General features: G+C 34.1%; 1 protein-coding gene across 2 annotated transcripts; it reads left to right on the plus strand.

Annotated features, from left to right (window-relative positions):
- The first annotated feature begins 7387 nt into the window (after positions 1–7387).
- Positions 7388–13717, plus strand: LOC127126379 (glycosyltransferase-like At2g41451). Of its 2 annotated transcripts, XM_051055303.1 has the most exons (11): positions 7390–7899; positions 8094–8243; positions 8362–8414; positions 9738–9846; positions 9965–10099; positions 10232–10276; positions 11023–11210; positions 11684–11825; positions 12339–12385; positions 12815–12902; positions 13017–13717. In XM_051055303.1, the coding sequence occupies exons 1-11, from the start codon at positions 7573–7575 to the stop codon at positions 13296–13298; spliced, it is 1566 nt and encodes a 521-aa protein (XP_050911260.1). In that variant the 5' UTR covers positions 7390–7572; the 3' UTR covers positions 13299–13717. The 2 variants fall into 2 exon arrangements, with proteins under 2 accessions (XP_050911259.1, XP_050911260.1); XM_051055302.1 differs by having other exon boundaries at positions 7388–7899; positions 12815–13717.
- The last annotated feature ends 1894 nt before the right edge of the window (positions 13718–15611 follow it).

Below are 15611 nucleotides of genomic sequence, written 5' to 3' on the forward strand. Positions count from 1 at the left end.
TTTATTATCTCCTGACCCAGTAACAGGTAGTAGGTAATAGATTTCTGCTCCTCCCGTGTTGAAGTGTAACACTTCCCCAGTCGAGTTGAGTGCACATTTCCTTAGTGAAATCGCTTTTCTTTACACGAGTCGAATATTTCAGTTTTATCCTGGCTTATTCGTATCCCTTACAGATGCTTTTTTGTTTCCCCGGCTGAGTCTTTCCATTGTATATGGATCCCCTCAAGTCCCCCAGTAGTTTTAAGTCGTAGCCTGGCCTACGCATAACTCCTTTTATCCCCTAGAGTCTCTGTCTCCCCAGTGAGTTTTCCTTACGGAATGCATTGTGCTCCTGCGGACTTTCGATCTCTCTGATTTCTTTTCCTATGTGGCAATATTTCCACACAGAGCGTTTACTTTTACATTCATATCATATACATCATGAGGTCTCTTAGGGACCAAAATTCGTTTCTCTATGTGTTGTTATTTAAGCCCATTCTACTGAGTCGACATGAAGATTTTAACCTTCGCCTCCTCAGTTAGAATGTCCTTAAATAGGGGCAGCTGTAAGACCCCAATTTTGACCCTAAGATCCCTCATGCATTTCATCATAAGCATTAGCATTGGGATCATACCTTGGTATCCTCCTTACCCCTCCTTCATGGGGTTTGCTTTGGGAGAGATCACCAAGCACTTTGTGATTATATCATACTTGTATATTATCATTTCACTAATCAAAACACCAAAAATATGTCTTTGTATCTATCTAACTCTTTTTGTAGGTAGGAACATGATCTCCTTGATTCATTGATCACATCTAGGGTTTGAGACCCTCAGGAACAAAGAGCACCATCAAGAATTAACTCAAGAATGGTTATGAGGATCATGTATGAGTCCCAATTGCTTCTACATGTCATATTGATCAAGTTTTCTTCAAGAGTTTGAGGGTGGTTTGCCTTGGAAACCCTAGTTTGACTGGGTATCTTAAGTAACTTCTCCAACAAGCTATCTCACCAATTGATCAAATTTCTCAAAGGACACTTCAAAATTCATCATCTTATGCATATATGATCTACCATGAGCCAAGAAAGTCAAGATAATTGGAAATTAGCAAGTTGGTTGATGGTGGTTGGCCAGATGAATTCATCAGATCAAAACTGGGTCTCCCTAGACCCTATCTCCTACAATTTTCACCATATGAAAATGATTCCAAGAGAAAACTTACTCTAAGTGACATTGTAAACAACTTTCATGTTGAGATCTAGATCTAGTTTTTCTTGGAAAATCATTTTCTATGTTGAAACATTATAGGTTATTTTGTCTAAACCCTAATTTGAAAGTCAACTTCCCAAGGCCATAACATACTCAATTTTTATGAGATGAAAGATTTCCAAGTTTCACAACCAAATTCAATGTGTCTAGTTCAACTTTTATGTTTGGAGTGGGAGCTAATTCAACTTCTTTGCACATGTGATATGAGGCTACATTATAGGTCACTTTTGACCTATACCATTGATCAAGTGATTTTGCCAAACTTCAAAAATGCATAACTCTATCATTTCAAATACAAATGACATAAAATTGGTGACTATTTTTAAGGTATTTGATAGGGATACAACTTTGATGATGACACTTTTCTCATTTGAAGCTCATATAAAAAGTTTAGCAAGGGGGAATATTGAGACATAAGGCTTGACACTTAGAAAATTTTCAATATGTCAAAATTTTCCAAACTTCCACCTCAAATATCTCCAAGTTCCAAGCTCCAAATGAAAAAGTGTTCAACATCAAACTTGTTCCTATTGATCTCACCTTTCCAAAGAGCTAAAATTCATGCATTTTAGATGAGAATTGCATAGGCTGCGCATGGCTTAAACAGGCTGGTATCATGTGTCATGGATCAAACTTCAAACAAAAATGCTTAATTGCCTTGCAATCCAATCCACCTCCAATGCATCTGAACTTCATTATGGACTTGTGAACAATCATTTGATGGGCCTATGCACGCCCATGCAGCTGCTTACATCACTTTGCCAAAATTGGAAACTTGAAAGGAGTGTGCATTTATCACTTGAATTCTCTATAAATTGAAGCTCAATTGCTCAGAATCAACATACACACTGCACAAGCTTTGATTCCCCCACAGAAAACCCTTCACATTGAGAGGATAAACCTGAAAAATTCTGTTGAATTTGAGCTTGAATCTCCACTATTTTGGAATTCAATTCTCCATGAGTCCTTTGATTCTAAGCCATTCCATTCCTCTTCTGCAAGCAATTGGAGTGAAGCAAAGCACGATTCAGATCAAGATCTAGCAAGCTCAGACCTCCATTGAAGGTATTTTGTAGAAAATTTGATATCTTCGATTCTCCTTGTTTCTTGCTCAATTCTCTTGATTATTGTGTTGGCTGAAGTCTACCAATGTAGGCAAGGTGTTTGAGTTGTTTTGAGGATGAATCGAAGCAACTCAGATCATGAACCTCATTTTTCAATTCCACATATCTTCCAATATAGTTGGAATTGGAAGAAATGAAGGTGATATTCGTGCTCAGTGATGTTTTCTCTTTAAAATCATGTCCCTGTTTGAAATTTTGGTGATGGTTGATGATGACCAGTCCAGAGAAGCTCGCTGGAGAAGACAACCGGAGCTCTGGCTCCGGTGATGAGTTGTCTCAAGTCTAGATCGTGTGATCCTTGCTCCACGTTATAATCTCAGCCATTCCTTTTGATTAACAAGTTTGCCATGCAGTTGACTCGTGCATTGGTGGAACGCGCGTTGTGGATCATCAGATCTGCCACCTCAATTAATGAGGGAGATCTGATGGTCCACGTATTTTTGTAATTTCTGATTTTCCTTTTTATTTCATTTTCTTCAATAATTCATATTAAATTCAATATTGATCCAACAAATATGGAACTTTCACAAAAAAATTCAAATATTTTTCTCTTTCATATTATGAATTAAAATTATTTTTTGGATCATTATTAATATTTTTCATGAATTAATTGATTTTTCACTTATTTTTAATTGTTTAAAAATATTTTTAAGTGTCCAAAAATTATGAAATTTTTTATCCAAGGTCCTTTGACCTTGTTTGACCTATGATAAATCACATGGCCATTTATTTGGTGTTTTGATGTGATTTTAGGATTTGGACAAAACATATTTGAATTGAATGCATTATTTTAATATTTTTAATTGAATAAATGCCACTTTAATTGTGTTGACCATTTGGATTGACTTATTTGAGTTTCTCATTTGTTGTTGGGCCTTGGTCAAGGTTGATTTGACTTTGTCAAGTTAATATTATTGGATTTAGGGGATTGATGGAATGTACATTCCATCTCCCAAAATGAATGAATAATATTAATTTGGTAAAAGTCCTCCTTTGACCATTTTGTGATCTCATTCATCCCTTTCCCTCTTCATCTAATTCCCCTTCTTCATCCATTCATTTTCAATTGGCCAATGACATCTCAAAGTCCAAATGCTAGTTGATTGAAAGACTAACATGAGTATGGATGAGATTAGGCCACACCTTTGCATATTTTTTGTGTGTGGTATGTTTAATGAGCATAGTTCTTAATACTATGTCTCCAATATGCATTAACACCAAAAGCTTATTGCCCGGCCTCAAATAGTTGTGACTTCTACATAAGTCCAATTACGATTGCTTAACATAGCGTTAAATTTGTGACATAAAAGGCATAAGCATTCTAGTTAGTGAGATTGTAAGTCTCCCCCCTTCCATGGTATTGTGTGGAAACTTGGCCTTCTTTCCTTCCTTTGGAAGATGTTTTGGTTCAAGGATCCATGTTTGTGGTAAGTGAGTTGAGTGTTCTCCAAAGAATGTCTTGACATCAAAAAGCAAAACAAGACTAACTATTAACTTACTAACCATTAACTTTTACTTTCAAGCTTTTACTTTGAATGCAATTTATTTTTATTGCTCTATTATCATTTGTCATTGTACATATCATTCTAATTGTTTATGTTTATGTAATTTTTACTTTGTCCACTTGGACCATATTGTGTGATATACCTTGTTGCTTTGTTTGTTTGATTGGTCTTTGACCATTAACACACATAATAATAACAAAAACCCTAAAAGACAATTTGAGTGGACTGTTGTTTTGATCTTCCCAATTGGACTTAGAATTTAGGCAACATTCATTTTCTAATGGACTTGGCCAATGCCAATTTGTTGAGAGACCAAGAACTTGCAAGTTTGAATTCATCTGATACATCATTCAAGATCTCTCCAGATTCATCTGCAACATTGGTCATTGTTAAGCTGTTATGTTGGACCTGTGACTTGTGGAATTCATCTGCTACATAGGCTATTCTAAAGAAGATCATTGAAGTGGATAGGCTTGGATGATGCCATCTTTATTTGATGCCTTTGCTCTTCAAGATTGATAATTGTGCATTTGTATGTTGCTTGATTCTAAAGAGTCCAAGGGAATTCTGGGTTTCTATTGACATACTTGTCTATTGGATTGCTCCCATTTGGTCAGATCTTTTCAACTTTAAACTTTTAAATTTCTTGTATCTATGATAGTCTCTTCATCTTCTCCCCATTTCTTTAATTTCAAAATCCCTCCCTCCATTTTCAAAATATTCTTTGTGTGAACTATTTTTGTTCTAAACTTAGACCATTTTTGCAAAAAAGATAGAAACTTTGGCCTTATGCCATTGCATTTTCAAACTTTATTTCTTAAATCAAACTTGTAAATGAGCCTAACTATACTCGACTTAATCTTTCAAAAAAACCAAAATGAACTAACTCATTCAAACCATTTTAGGCCTTTGTGCCTTTCAAGCTTAATTTTTGTTAAAACCAACCAACTCACTTTGAAATTTATAGCACGAACTACGAGGTTTTGATCCCTCATTTATATGTTGGTACGTAGGCACAAGACCGAAGGTCTTGTCAAACACAAAAATATAGTTAATCAATTCTTTTCTCATCCCCCATTCTATTTGTTTGTAAACATCATTTTGTACAAAATACATATGCACACAAAAAGGGCTCCCTAGGAGTACCTAGGACACTTTGGGTGCTAACACCTTCCCTCTGTGTAACCAACCCCCTTACCTGTGATCTCTGATTTTTATTAGTTTTTATTTGAAAACTTCTTACTATTTGGATTTTGTTCGCATTTTTCCCCTTTCCCTTGAAAACAATAAAATCGCGGTGACGACTCTTGTTATTTGATCTCTAGCTTGTCAATAGCTTGATGATCATGAATTTCCCGCTACACGTCCCAATCCACCCAACCCCAGCGACCTAACTACGATGACATTAACACCGAACTCCATTACGGAAGCGCCGTTGACCAGAGCCCCTCTGGATATTGGGAACAAATGATGACATATCTCTCAAATACTGTTGGAACTTCTGCCGGACCTTCCAACCAGCCATCGCTCGATCAGGTCAGCACACAAAGACCTCAAATCCCTCAAGAAAATCGTGGGAGACCTCGGAGACAAACTAACACACATGGATGTGGAAAAGGGGGACGTTATAATCGGGTCGATCATTAGTTTATTGTCAGTCCAATGTAACAAGATATTACAACATCAATAAATATTTTTTCTATTATTCTTTTTTATTTATTAAATAAACAAAATTAAAAATAAAAATAAATTAAAAAAATAATACAAGACGAGTGTATGCGGCAGATGAATTAGCTCATACAACATGAAGCACTAAGGCGCCAGGAGCATTGACGCCTTCTCATGAGGGCCAATGCATGCACCACTAGCATTGGCGTCTCCTCATGAGGAGTCCAATGCTTGCGCCAATGCTATTGGCGTCTCCTCTTCATGCTTAGGGGGTGCGCCAGTTCATCTGGCGCATCCTCTTCTAAAAGTGATTATTTTGGTATTTTTTTTAAATTATTGATTATTTTCGAATTTTTTTTAAAAAATAATTATTTAAAAAAAAATATTCAAATTGTGCATTGTATTTTCAAAATGTTAAAATTGTTTTTCTTAATATAATCGATAGATTTTTGAATATTTACTCTGCAATCAATGTATAAAGTTTTTATTTTATTTATAGACAATGTCATATGACACACACAAAAAAGTTTACATACAATTGTGTGAGTCAATAGTATATTGACGTTCAATTTAACAAAATTGATTTTTTTATTTGATCAGTTTAACATATTTTTTATTTTTAATAAATACTCTTATGAGACATGTGAATACTCAATATTCTAGTGGATAATTCTTTCGACTGAAACTAGAACATTAATTTGTTTCAATATTATGAAAGCATATCCCTTAGTAAATCAACATCAGTTGGTAACATATGATTTCTAATAATTAAGAACAAAAGTAGTAATGTAGTTGAAAGGGAATAGATCAACAAAAATGAAAGAGAAAGATGACATTTCAAATTTTCATAGCACCTTGCATAATGAGGTTACAATATCCACATCAATAATACTTCTAGCATCTTTTGGATGTGCATATGCACCATATTTTATCGTACTCATAGACAACCCAATTTTAATAGGAGTTAAAGTTAGTAGCCTTCTAAATAAGTTAGTGTATTAAATGTACTCTTATTTAATAAAAAATTATTAATTGTAATTTTAAAAAATATATATAATCTCATAATGACAACTATATATTCCATTAAATCAAATTAAAAATTTTAAATTAACAATTTGATATATTGATATAAAACTTTTTAAAAAAGTCAGAGCGTCACAAAGAAAAAACAAAAAAATCATAAAATTAGTTCCTCTATATATCACGATCGCATATACTATGTGAACAATCAACCGAACATTGCTTCGCAAAAAAACAAAAGCACACCAGAAATCAAAGGGGGTGGTAAATGGTAATATTGATTAAAATTAAATTAAACTAAACAAATGAATCCCATCACTAATTTAGAAAGTATAATGCCGTCTTAGAACATTAAATAAATTCCACACCGGTCTTTTTCAAGAATTTATCGTTTTTCTCTTTTTACAGGATTTATTAAATTTTAATTATGTCATAAATTTTAAACTTAAATACTCGTTGATATATTAAATACACAAACTTATATTATTAAAGGAAAAAATATTAAAGATTATAAATTTAAAATGTATATTATTTTTCTTTTAAAATTTAGTCAATAGTATCCCATTAAAAGTTAATAAATTTAATATTTCTAGTAAAACTTACTTAATTTTTTTAATAAACCACTAACATATTAAATAAAAATAAAAATATTATAAAATACTGAAAATGCAAAATCTGACTCAATAAAAACCTAACTAAATTGTTTAGGGCAATATTTAAAATTAGTTAAAATGATACATTTAAAAATACTTAAAAATTAGTTTAAAAAATCCTTAACATAAAATCGATTATTTGTAATTGTGAGTTGAATAGTATATGAACTGAAATACCAACGAGAAAACGGCATTCGATTAAGCAGTTCTGAAAATTCTTTCTCAACTCGTTTTCAGTTTTAGTCTTCTTCTTCCCTCATCAACACGCTTCACCAAAATCCAATTTCAATTTCAATATTTATATGTAAACAACACCACCAACATTCCTCTCAAATTCCGCACTCCCTCACCATGGCGGGTGCACACTCTTCTCATCATCACAGACCGCCCACCACCGCCACCTCTTCCTCCCGTCTCCTCCTTCTCCTCACCGTCCTCCCCCTCACCCTCGCCGCATTCGCTTTCATCCTCCAATGGCGCGGCGGAGTCACCGATCCTGTCACCCGCTGGTCACCCGATCAACACCTCTTCCCCGGTATGTCAATCTCTAGCCACCAACAACAATCGAAAACTCGTTCACGTTCCGATTGTTCCAATCTTTTCCCCGGTTCTCATTCCCCTTCTTTCCCTTACTTCCGTGATTGGAAACTCGATTACTCCTCCGATCTTTCCCCTAAGGTATTGTCGTTTTCTTCCTCTCGCTCTCCGTTTCGTCAATTACGAATTCTTTACCCTTGGATCTATCGTCCATTTCTTTATTGTTAAACCCTATGTCGTTTTGGTATTTTAAATTTTTGAATCCATGAATTGTGGAATTGTGATTTTTTTTTTCTGTCTCGTTGTGAATTTGAAATTGTTTCGTGATGTGGTAGATATGTATTACAACGAGTACTTCCGCTGATTTGGAGCAAACATTGCCATGGATCTTTTATCATAAAGTTATGGGAGTTTCTACTTTTTTCCTTTTCGTTGAAGGGAAAGCTGCATCGCCTAATGTATCTAGAGTTTTAGAAAGCATTCCGGTGAGTTTGATTTGAATTGGTTTATTTAACACTGTTGTAATAGTTTTGATTAGTTATTACTTATTAGTATTAACCACGTTTTGATTCTTGATTAAAATGCCTTTTTTTTTTGGTTTAGGGGGTCAAAGTTATATATAGAACAAGAGAATTAGAGGAGCAACAAGCTAAAAGGTATGCTTTTTTCTTTTGGTTTTTTCTTCAATTTAAAAGTTTTTTTCCCTATGTTGAGTATGTGACTTTGTTTACATCGTTAGCCGTGCCATTAGTCATTATCATAATGATTGAAATGAATGTAGAGTTTGGATTTTAACTATTTTCTTCTGTAATTTTAATAAACAATGCTGAGTGGTTTAAGTAAGTACTTTATTGCTAGTATGTTTTTGTTGATTTAAAGTTCGACAATCTGGATCTGGTTTGGTTTAACTATTCAGGTTGTCTTGTTTTTTAATAGTACAGATCATTCATCGAGTTATTTGTTCAAATAGACCAATAACCATGTTAGTGTGACATATGGATGACAGTGATTTTTACATCTTTTACACAGATGATTCTGCCATTACGTAAATGTAAATGCATTGATCACTCAATACCTATTTGAACATGATCAGATTCATATAAATATCTGATCAAAAGTTGGACTCATAAGATGTTCCTATCATAGCTCATGTGATTAAGGTTTTTGTACCTGTAAAGTTTTCATTCCTTTTTAGCCTTTTCTTTTTTGTTATGAAAAACAAGCTATGAATAGTTGAGACTTGAACCATTGTGTAATTGCTAAAACTAGATTTGTCAATTGACTCTGACATTAGCTCAAAGTTGGTTGCTCAAACGTCTATTTTTTCAATTCCTGTTAATTTACATTTATCATCATACCCATTCATCAGTTTTCTTTTTTGTTCCTAAATATTATCCACTAGTCTTTCTATTCCCACCTTCAGTAATTTACATATTAAAAGAAAAATCTTATGGAAAGTGACCCTTGTGCCTTCTAGCACTGGTAAATTTTCTGCTTTGTAGCTGATAGTCAGGGGTTCTATTGCGCAAAAAGTTTCACAATGGTGAGAGCCAAATATTTTGTATTACTCTCTTTTGTATGAAATGATAAATAACAAATAATAAATTGAGGTATAACCTGCGCATGTTAAATTGTATACCAAACACCTCACCACGTTAGTTTGAAGTATAAAATTCATTCTCCGAGTTTTGTTTTACTGCTTAAGATATTGGACTTGGCAGATTTCTATAATTTAAATATTCATTCATACTAAAAGGAGAGGGTTGTGTTAGGCACTCGACAACCAACATAAAACTTTGGCAAATCTCTATGACATGGATCAACTAGGAGAAAAGCATGGCCCGGGATAGATTCATTCATACTAAGATACATGATTTTAAAATTATGTGTTAAATTTTGTTACCTCCACATAACGGCGCAAAGCATTTTGATAGGTTGATTAATACCTTATTTACACTTTGTATTTTGTTATGTATTAGCCGTATATGGAATGAAACTTGGTTGGCAAGCTTCTTCTACAAACCGTGTAACTATGAGTTGTTTGTGAAGCAATCTTTGAACATGGAAATGGCAATTGTCATGGCAAGGGTATGAATTTTGATTTCTTTTATTGGATTATTATTACAATATACTAGCATATGTCTTTTTAAAGTAACTTATTTTACCAAGATCTTAATGTTTGTCTTTACAATATTTTTTTACTCAGGATTATGGCATGGATTGGATCATCCATCTGGATACTGATGAACTGATACATCCAGCAGGAACTCAGGAATACTCAATGAGACAGTTGCTATCTGGTGTGCCTGGGGATGTTGACATGGTTGTTTTTCCAAATTATGTGAGTTCAGGAGTTTTGTTTAGATCCAGAAGTCACTATCATTCAATATAGTTAGTTGATCTACTGTGATCTTTAACCTCTTTGATATTCGTTGATAGTTATAACTTGATGTTGGAATGTTGTTTGCTTCAGGAAAGCAGTGTTGAGCAAGACAATATCAAGGAGCCTTTCAGTGAGGTATTTGCATAAATAGCTTTTCTTAATTTTTAAACAACTAATTTAACTAAGATTGTTTGAAGATGATTATTAATTTAATTTCTGTTTGTGATTTCTTTTCTTTCCTTTGTTTTTCCATATATTTTGTATGGAAAAATAAAATATGTACCGAAAATTGAAGATGAATTACTGAATTTGTTAAAAGGCTGACTCATTGAGAAATGATATAATCAAAATTTGTGCACAAATTTTATATTGACATATGAAAGTATATATATCTGCAGAAGCATTGACACTCAAGAGTTCTGTGTGTGTTTTCCAATTAACCTTTTAAGCAATATATACAGTGCAGGAACAAAGTATTTTTGGCTGACTTTATGCATTGTTTAGTATTTATTTCTGCTTCATTACAAGAGCCTTTTTAATAATGTCTATGGAAGAGAGTTGAAGTGGAAGTTAGCTTGTTAGAATTATGTGATTCAGCCATTCAGGAACAAACAAGTCATTGGATAGTTCAAAAAGGAAAAAAAGTTATTGGAATGTGCTAATAAAAAGTCTATACACATAAACTAATCCACTTCACACACATTTTCATATGAATTGCTGGCATTTGTTTGGATACAGCTATATTGTGTCTATTTTGGCAAAAGCCAATGGTGCGAATCCAATTCTTTGCGTGTTTCATTGTTGTTTTTGTTGTTCCAACTTTTTTGCTTTTGGAAATTAAGTTTATTCAGCAACATATTTAACTTGCAATGTTGTCATAGGTATCAATGTTCAAGAAGAACTATGATCACCTTCCAAAGGATGTGTATTTTGGAAATTACAAAGAAGCAACTCGTGGCAATCCAAACTATTTTCTAACTTATGGAAATGGGAAAGCAGCTGCCAGGGTTCAGGATCATCTCCGTCCTAATGGTGCACATAGATGGCACAACTATATGAAGACACCTAAGTAAGTTGGTTCTGCACATTGTTAATTAATGAGCACGCATTTGACAATTATGTATGTATCTATGTATATTTACAACAACGTTAGTTCATAATTAAAGGGTGATATTATTGAATCGGCATGTATTTTGGAGTTTATGACTAGGCCTAGTATACCCTGGCTAACCATAAAAAAATTATGAGAATGTTGGTTTCATATCATGCAAGTGTTTTTGTTTTTGTTTTTAGTTTTTTGCGAACTGTTGATCTTATATTAAAAGGTTTTTCGAATTTGACGGAAATTTATACTGTCTTCAGTCAGCTGTCTTTATTTTTAGGTGTGGACATTTTTCTGTCGTAGTAGTAACTAATTAATGTTAGTTTAATTCCATACCATTTTAAGTAAGATGTTTAAATCCATAATATAATATTAATAGTGAAGAATGCATTTTTTTTCTGTACATATTTTACACTAATTTGTACCAAATCCTTTAACAGTGAGATCAAGTTGGAAGAAGCTGCTGTTCTGCATTACACTTACACCAAATTTTCTGATTTGACTTCAAGACGTGATCGGTGTGGCTGCAAGCCTACAAAAGATGATGTAAAAAGATGTTTCATGTTAGACTTTGACAGAGCTGTAAGTTATAGTTTCCCATTACATGCTCTCCTATTTTCTAGTTTTAGTTAACATAATTACTACTTCTTGAAGTGTATTGAGTACATTATTATCTGCAATTACATTCTTCTTTTTCAAATACTTTTATATCCATCATCATTTTTTGCATCTTGATGTTTGTTTAAGCCCCTGCACTCAGGCTATGTTTTGTTTTGTTATTTTCTGTGCATGGTTGGTTATATGACATTACCTCAGAATATTTTTCATTTCTTAACATTGTAATTTAGAATTAGTTGTTCCTGGTTTACTATTTCATTAAACAGCATTGCATCTTTTTCCCTTGATGTCTAACCTAAAATAAATGGTGTTTATTCATTGAGTTTTTGTTCTTTACTTTCTAGCATATTCGGCTGTGAAGTTGCGCAAGTGTACATTTTTTGATTGTTTGTTCGGTGGGGTGGGGGACAAGGAAGTTTTAAATTGCACCCAGGTATATATTTATAATCTGACTACTCTGTTCTGTGTCTGATGTAGGCGTTCATAATTGCTTCAACTGCTACGGAGGAAGAAATGCTTCAATGGTAAGTTTAGGAATATGAAAATAATTACTTCAAATTTTTTACTTAAACTAATGCTATATTGTTTGCCTGGGAGGGGTTTGAAATAAGCAGTTAAGCTTTTTGTTTCATATATGTCAGTAATTGACATTTTCACTTGTCCATATAGTTATTCATAGTCTTATACTGTATGGAATTATTTAAATATTCTCTTATTTGTAATTTAAATCATGAACTATGTGGGAATGAATAGTAAACCTATGTCGAGGAGCTAAGGTTGTGTGAAGTGAGAATTTGGTGGATTTGGCTCCTGAAGACTAGAAATGAACATCTCAAACATATTAAATTTTGTGGCTCGTAGTCTATCCTAAAATCACGTGATAGTTTTTAACATAATAGCAGCCTCAACTTGTATATCAATTTGTCTTCAAGTTACATTTTTTTTCTATTTAGGTACCGTGAACACATTGTGTGGACAGACAAAGCACTAAAGATGAAACTTATTAGAAAAGGCATCTTATCTCGCATTTATGCTCCCATGGTAAAATTCATTTCCTCAAATTTTCTTTCTGGTTTCTACTCAAGCGATTTATACTGTTACTTTACAGTTCTTAGAGAACGTCCAAACTTTTCTTCCAAAACATTGCTTTTGCAGGTCATTATGCAAAGTTTGAGAGAATCTGGTGTTTTTAGCTCGGTGATTGCGAAAGCTGCTCAGACAACAATATCAAAAGACAAATTTTTAAAGTCTGTTGAGAGTAGCAATTCAACTAGGAATGACAGATCAGAAATGATATCTTCTAGAAAAATTGACGCTGGTGGAGTATCCCAAACAATTGCAAGAAGAATCTTGGAGGTTATAGATGATTCAATTCCCTCTGCAATTCCACCATTATCTCCACCCAGCTATGATGATGCTGACTTCCATACGTCCTAGATTTCGACTGACTCCTTGCCATGGCCATAAATTCTGGAGATTTTTTTAAAAGAGGCAACGATAGAAGCACGGCTGTCATGATGGGCATATCAGTTTTAGGATTCATGGGTTTTTTCCCGATCATTACCCAAGCGCTTATGTAAATTTCAGGTATAGAGTGTAGGCTTAGTGTAGGTATCATACAGGGCAGACTTTTCTATCTGCTCATTATTCTTTTCCTATTTCTTCTGGGCAGATTGGCTGCTATTGTAATGGAAACCAGAGGCCTATTCTATTTTTTGTTCATACACATTGAGAGAGGCATGCTATACATTATACATACAGGTTGAGATTATCTCCCCCAGTTGGAAAAAGGAGAAATGATCCATACAATGAAAATGATATCTTGCCAATTTTTGTAGGCATTGGAATTGCTTCAATACTTTAGTACCCTGCATACAAAGGAAAGTGGAAGAGTTTTAAGAATAGTGAGAGTAGTGTGGTCAATGAAAAGATGGTTGGTTACATGTCTGGATTTTAATGTACTAAAATAATAGTGAGAGAGTCTCGTTTAAATTCCAGCCAATAAAACAGTGTTGTAAGCACTCCAAAAACTTTCTCATCCAACTAAAATCAACAAATTTAGTTTTATTTGGTAAAAAAATTCCCCTAATGTGGTCCTTTCAATATTTGAAATGATCACACCAGTTGGTCAACACATTACTGCATAATAACAGGAACATTTTGGTGAGGTAATGCCCAAGCCTAGGGCAGTCAGAGGTTTTAGAAGGAGATTGAGCTTTTCGGCCGTTGATTTTTTCAATTGAAATTCGGCCGCCAGAGGTGTGAGAACTGAGTGATTTGCACAAGAACAAAGATGAACAGCGGAAATGCTACCTTGAATACAAAGCTTCTAGTATTCGACAAAAATGATTGACAATGATCGATTCAGATGCATGTGTTATTTGGAGTTCAAGATGTTCTTGATCTCGTTAATAACAGTTACACGTCGGTTGTAGAAAATACAACAGAAGCGCAAAGAAATGCACAACGTGAAACGAGAAAGAAGGGTCAAAAGGCGTTGTTCAATATCCATCAGTGTGTGGATATGAAGGTGTTTGAGAATATTGTTGATTCGACGATGGCGAAGGTGGCGTGGGATTCACTGGTGCAGTGCTATGGTGGTGACTCATCAGTGAAGAAAGTAAAGTTGCAGTTCTTACGCAAGCAATATTAGAATCTCATCATGAAGAACAATGAGAAGGTGTCTGATTACATCTCTAGAATGATTGTGGTCACAAATGAGATGAAGTCTTGTGGAGAAACACTCTCTAAATAAGTAATCATTGAAAAGATACTAAGATCACTTACTCCTCAGTTTGATTACATAATTATAACTATATAACACTCTAAAGACACCAACACCCTAAGAATTGAAGAGTTTCAGAGTAGTTTAGAGACACAAGAGTTGCGTCTGACTAAAAGAAACTATGAAAGGGAGACAAAATAGACTATAAAAGCTTAGACTTTGAAAACTTCTTTTGTCAAGAAAAATCAGAAGCAAACATGGCTAGAGAACAAGAAAAAGTATGGTAGTGGCGGTGCTCAGAAGTCAGAACTCTTCAATCCAGATGAAAAGAAACGAATGTTCAGAAGGGAAATGAGAAGTATGATAAGAGAAAGGTTCAATGTTAGCTGATTGCTAGTCAAACAAGGTAAGCAAGGGTGAAAAAGTCAACATAGTCAGATGAGATATCTGATGATGAACCTGTGTTATTTATGAAATCAAGTTTTTAGCATCGTTATCGGGGACAAATTGCATTTAATATTGAATTTTTGTTTGATCATCGTGTATACTAGAGCTTTTTTTTTTGTTGCATTTTTTATTGTGTTTGTTGTGGTTCTCGCTACTCTTGTATGTGTAGGACTCGTTCTATTGATAGCTTAGTTAACCCCCTTGACAAAATCAAGTGTTTCTTACTCTAGAGACGCCGACATATTAGATTAGAAGTTATGGCCGACCCGATTGATACTAAGACACTTAAGGATTATGTTATTCCCACTTAAGAGGAACCACATTGTAGTATTGTACACCCGTTGACCGCGGCTAATAATTCTGAACTAAAACCTTCTTTGATCGGTATGGTGCAACAAAACCAATTTGTCGGTTTACCTTTGGAAAATTCTAATCTTCATCTTTTTATTTTTGTTGACAATTGTGGTACCGTTAAGGCAAATGGTGTTGATCAAAATGTCATATGCCTTCGTCTATTTCCCTTTTCTTTAAGAGACCGTGTGCAAGCTTGACTCCAACCCTTGCCCTCCAATTCTATT

The sequence above is a fragment of the Lathyrus oleraceus genome, chromosome 3 (genome assembly GCF_024323335.1).
Source record: "Lathyrus oleraceus cultivar Zhongwan6 chromosome 3, CAAS_Psat_ZW6_1.0, whole genome shotgun sequence".
In the NCBI taxonomy this organism is placed as follows: domain Eukaryota; kingdom Viridiplantae; phylum Streptophyta; class Magnoliopsida; order Fabales; family Fabaceae; genus Lathyrus; species Lathyrus oleraceus.

Bases quoted from the DNA above. Each gene is read 5' to 3' on its own strand.
- LOC127126379 (XM_051055302.1), top strand. From the start codon at position 7,573: ATGGCGGGTGCACACTCTTCTCATCATCACAGACCGCCCACCACCGCC. The intron at 7,900-8,093 runs GTATTGTCGTTT...GTGATGTGGTAG, and splicing joins CCTCCGATCTTTCCCCTAAG to ATATGTATTACAACGAGTAC. The intron at 9,847-9,964 runs GTATGAATTTTG...TTTTTTACTCAG, and splicing joins TGGCAATTGTCATGGCAAGG to GATTATGGCATGGATTGGAT.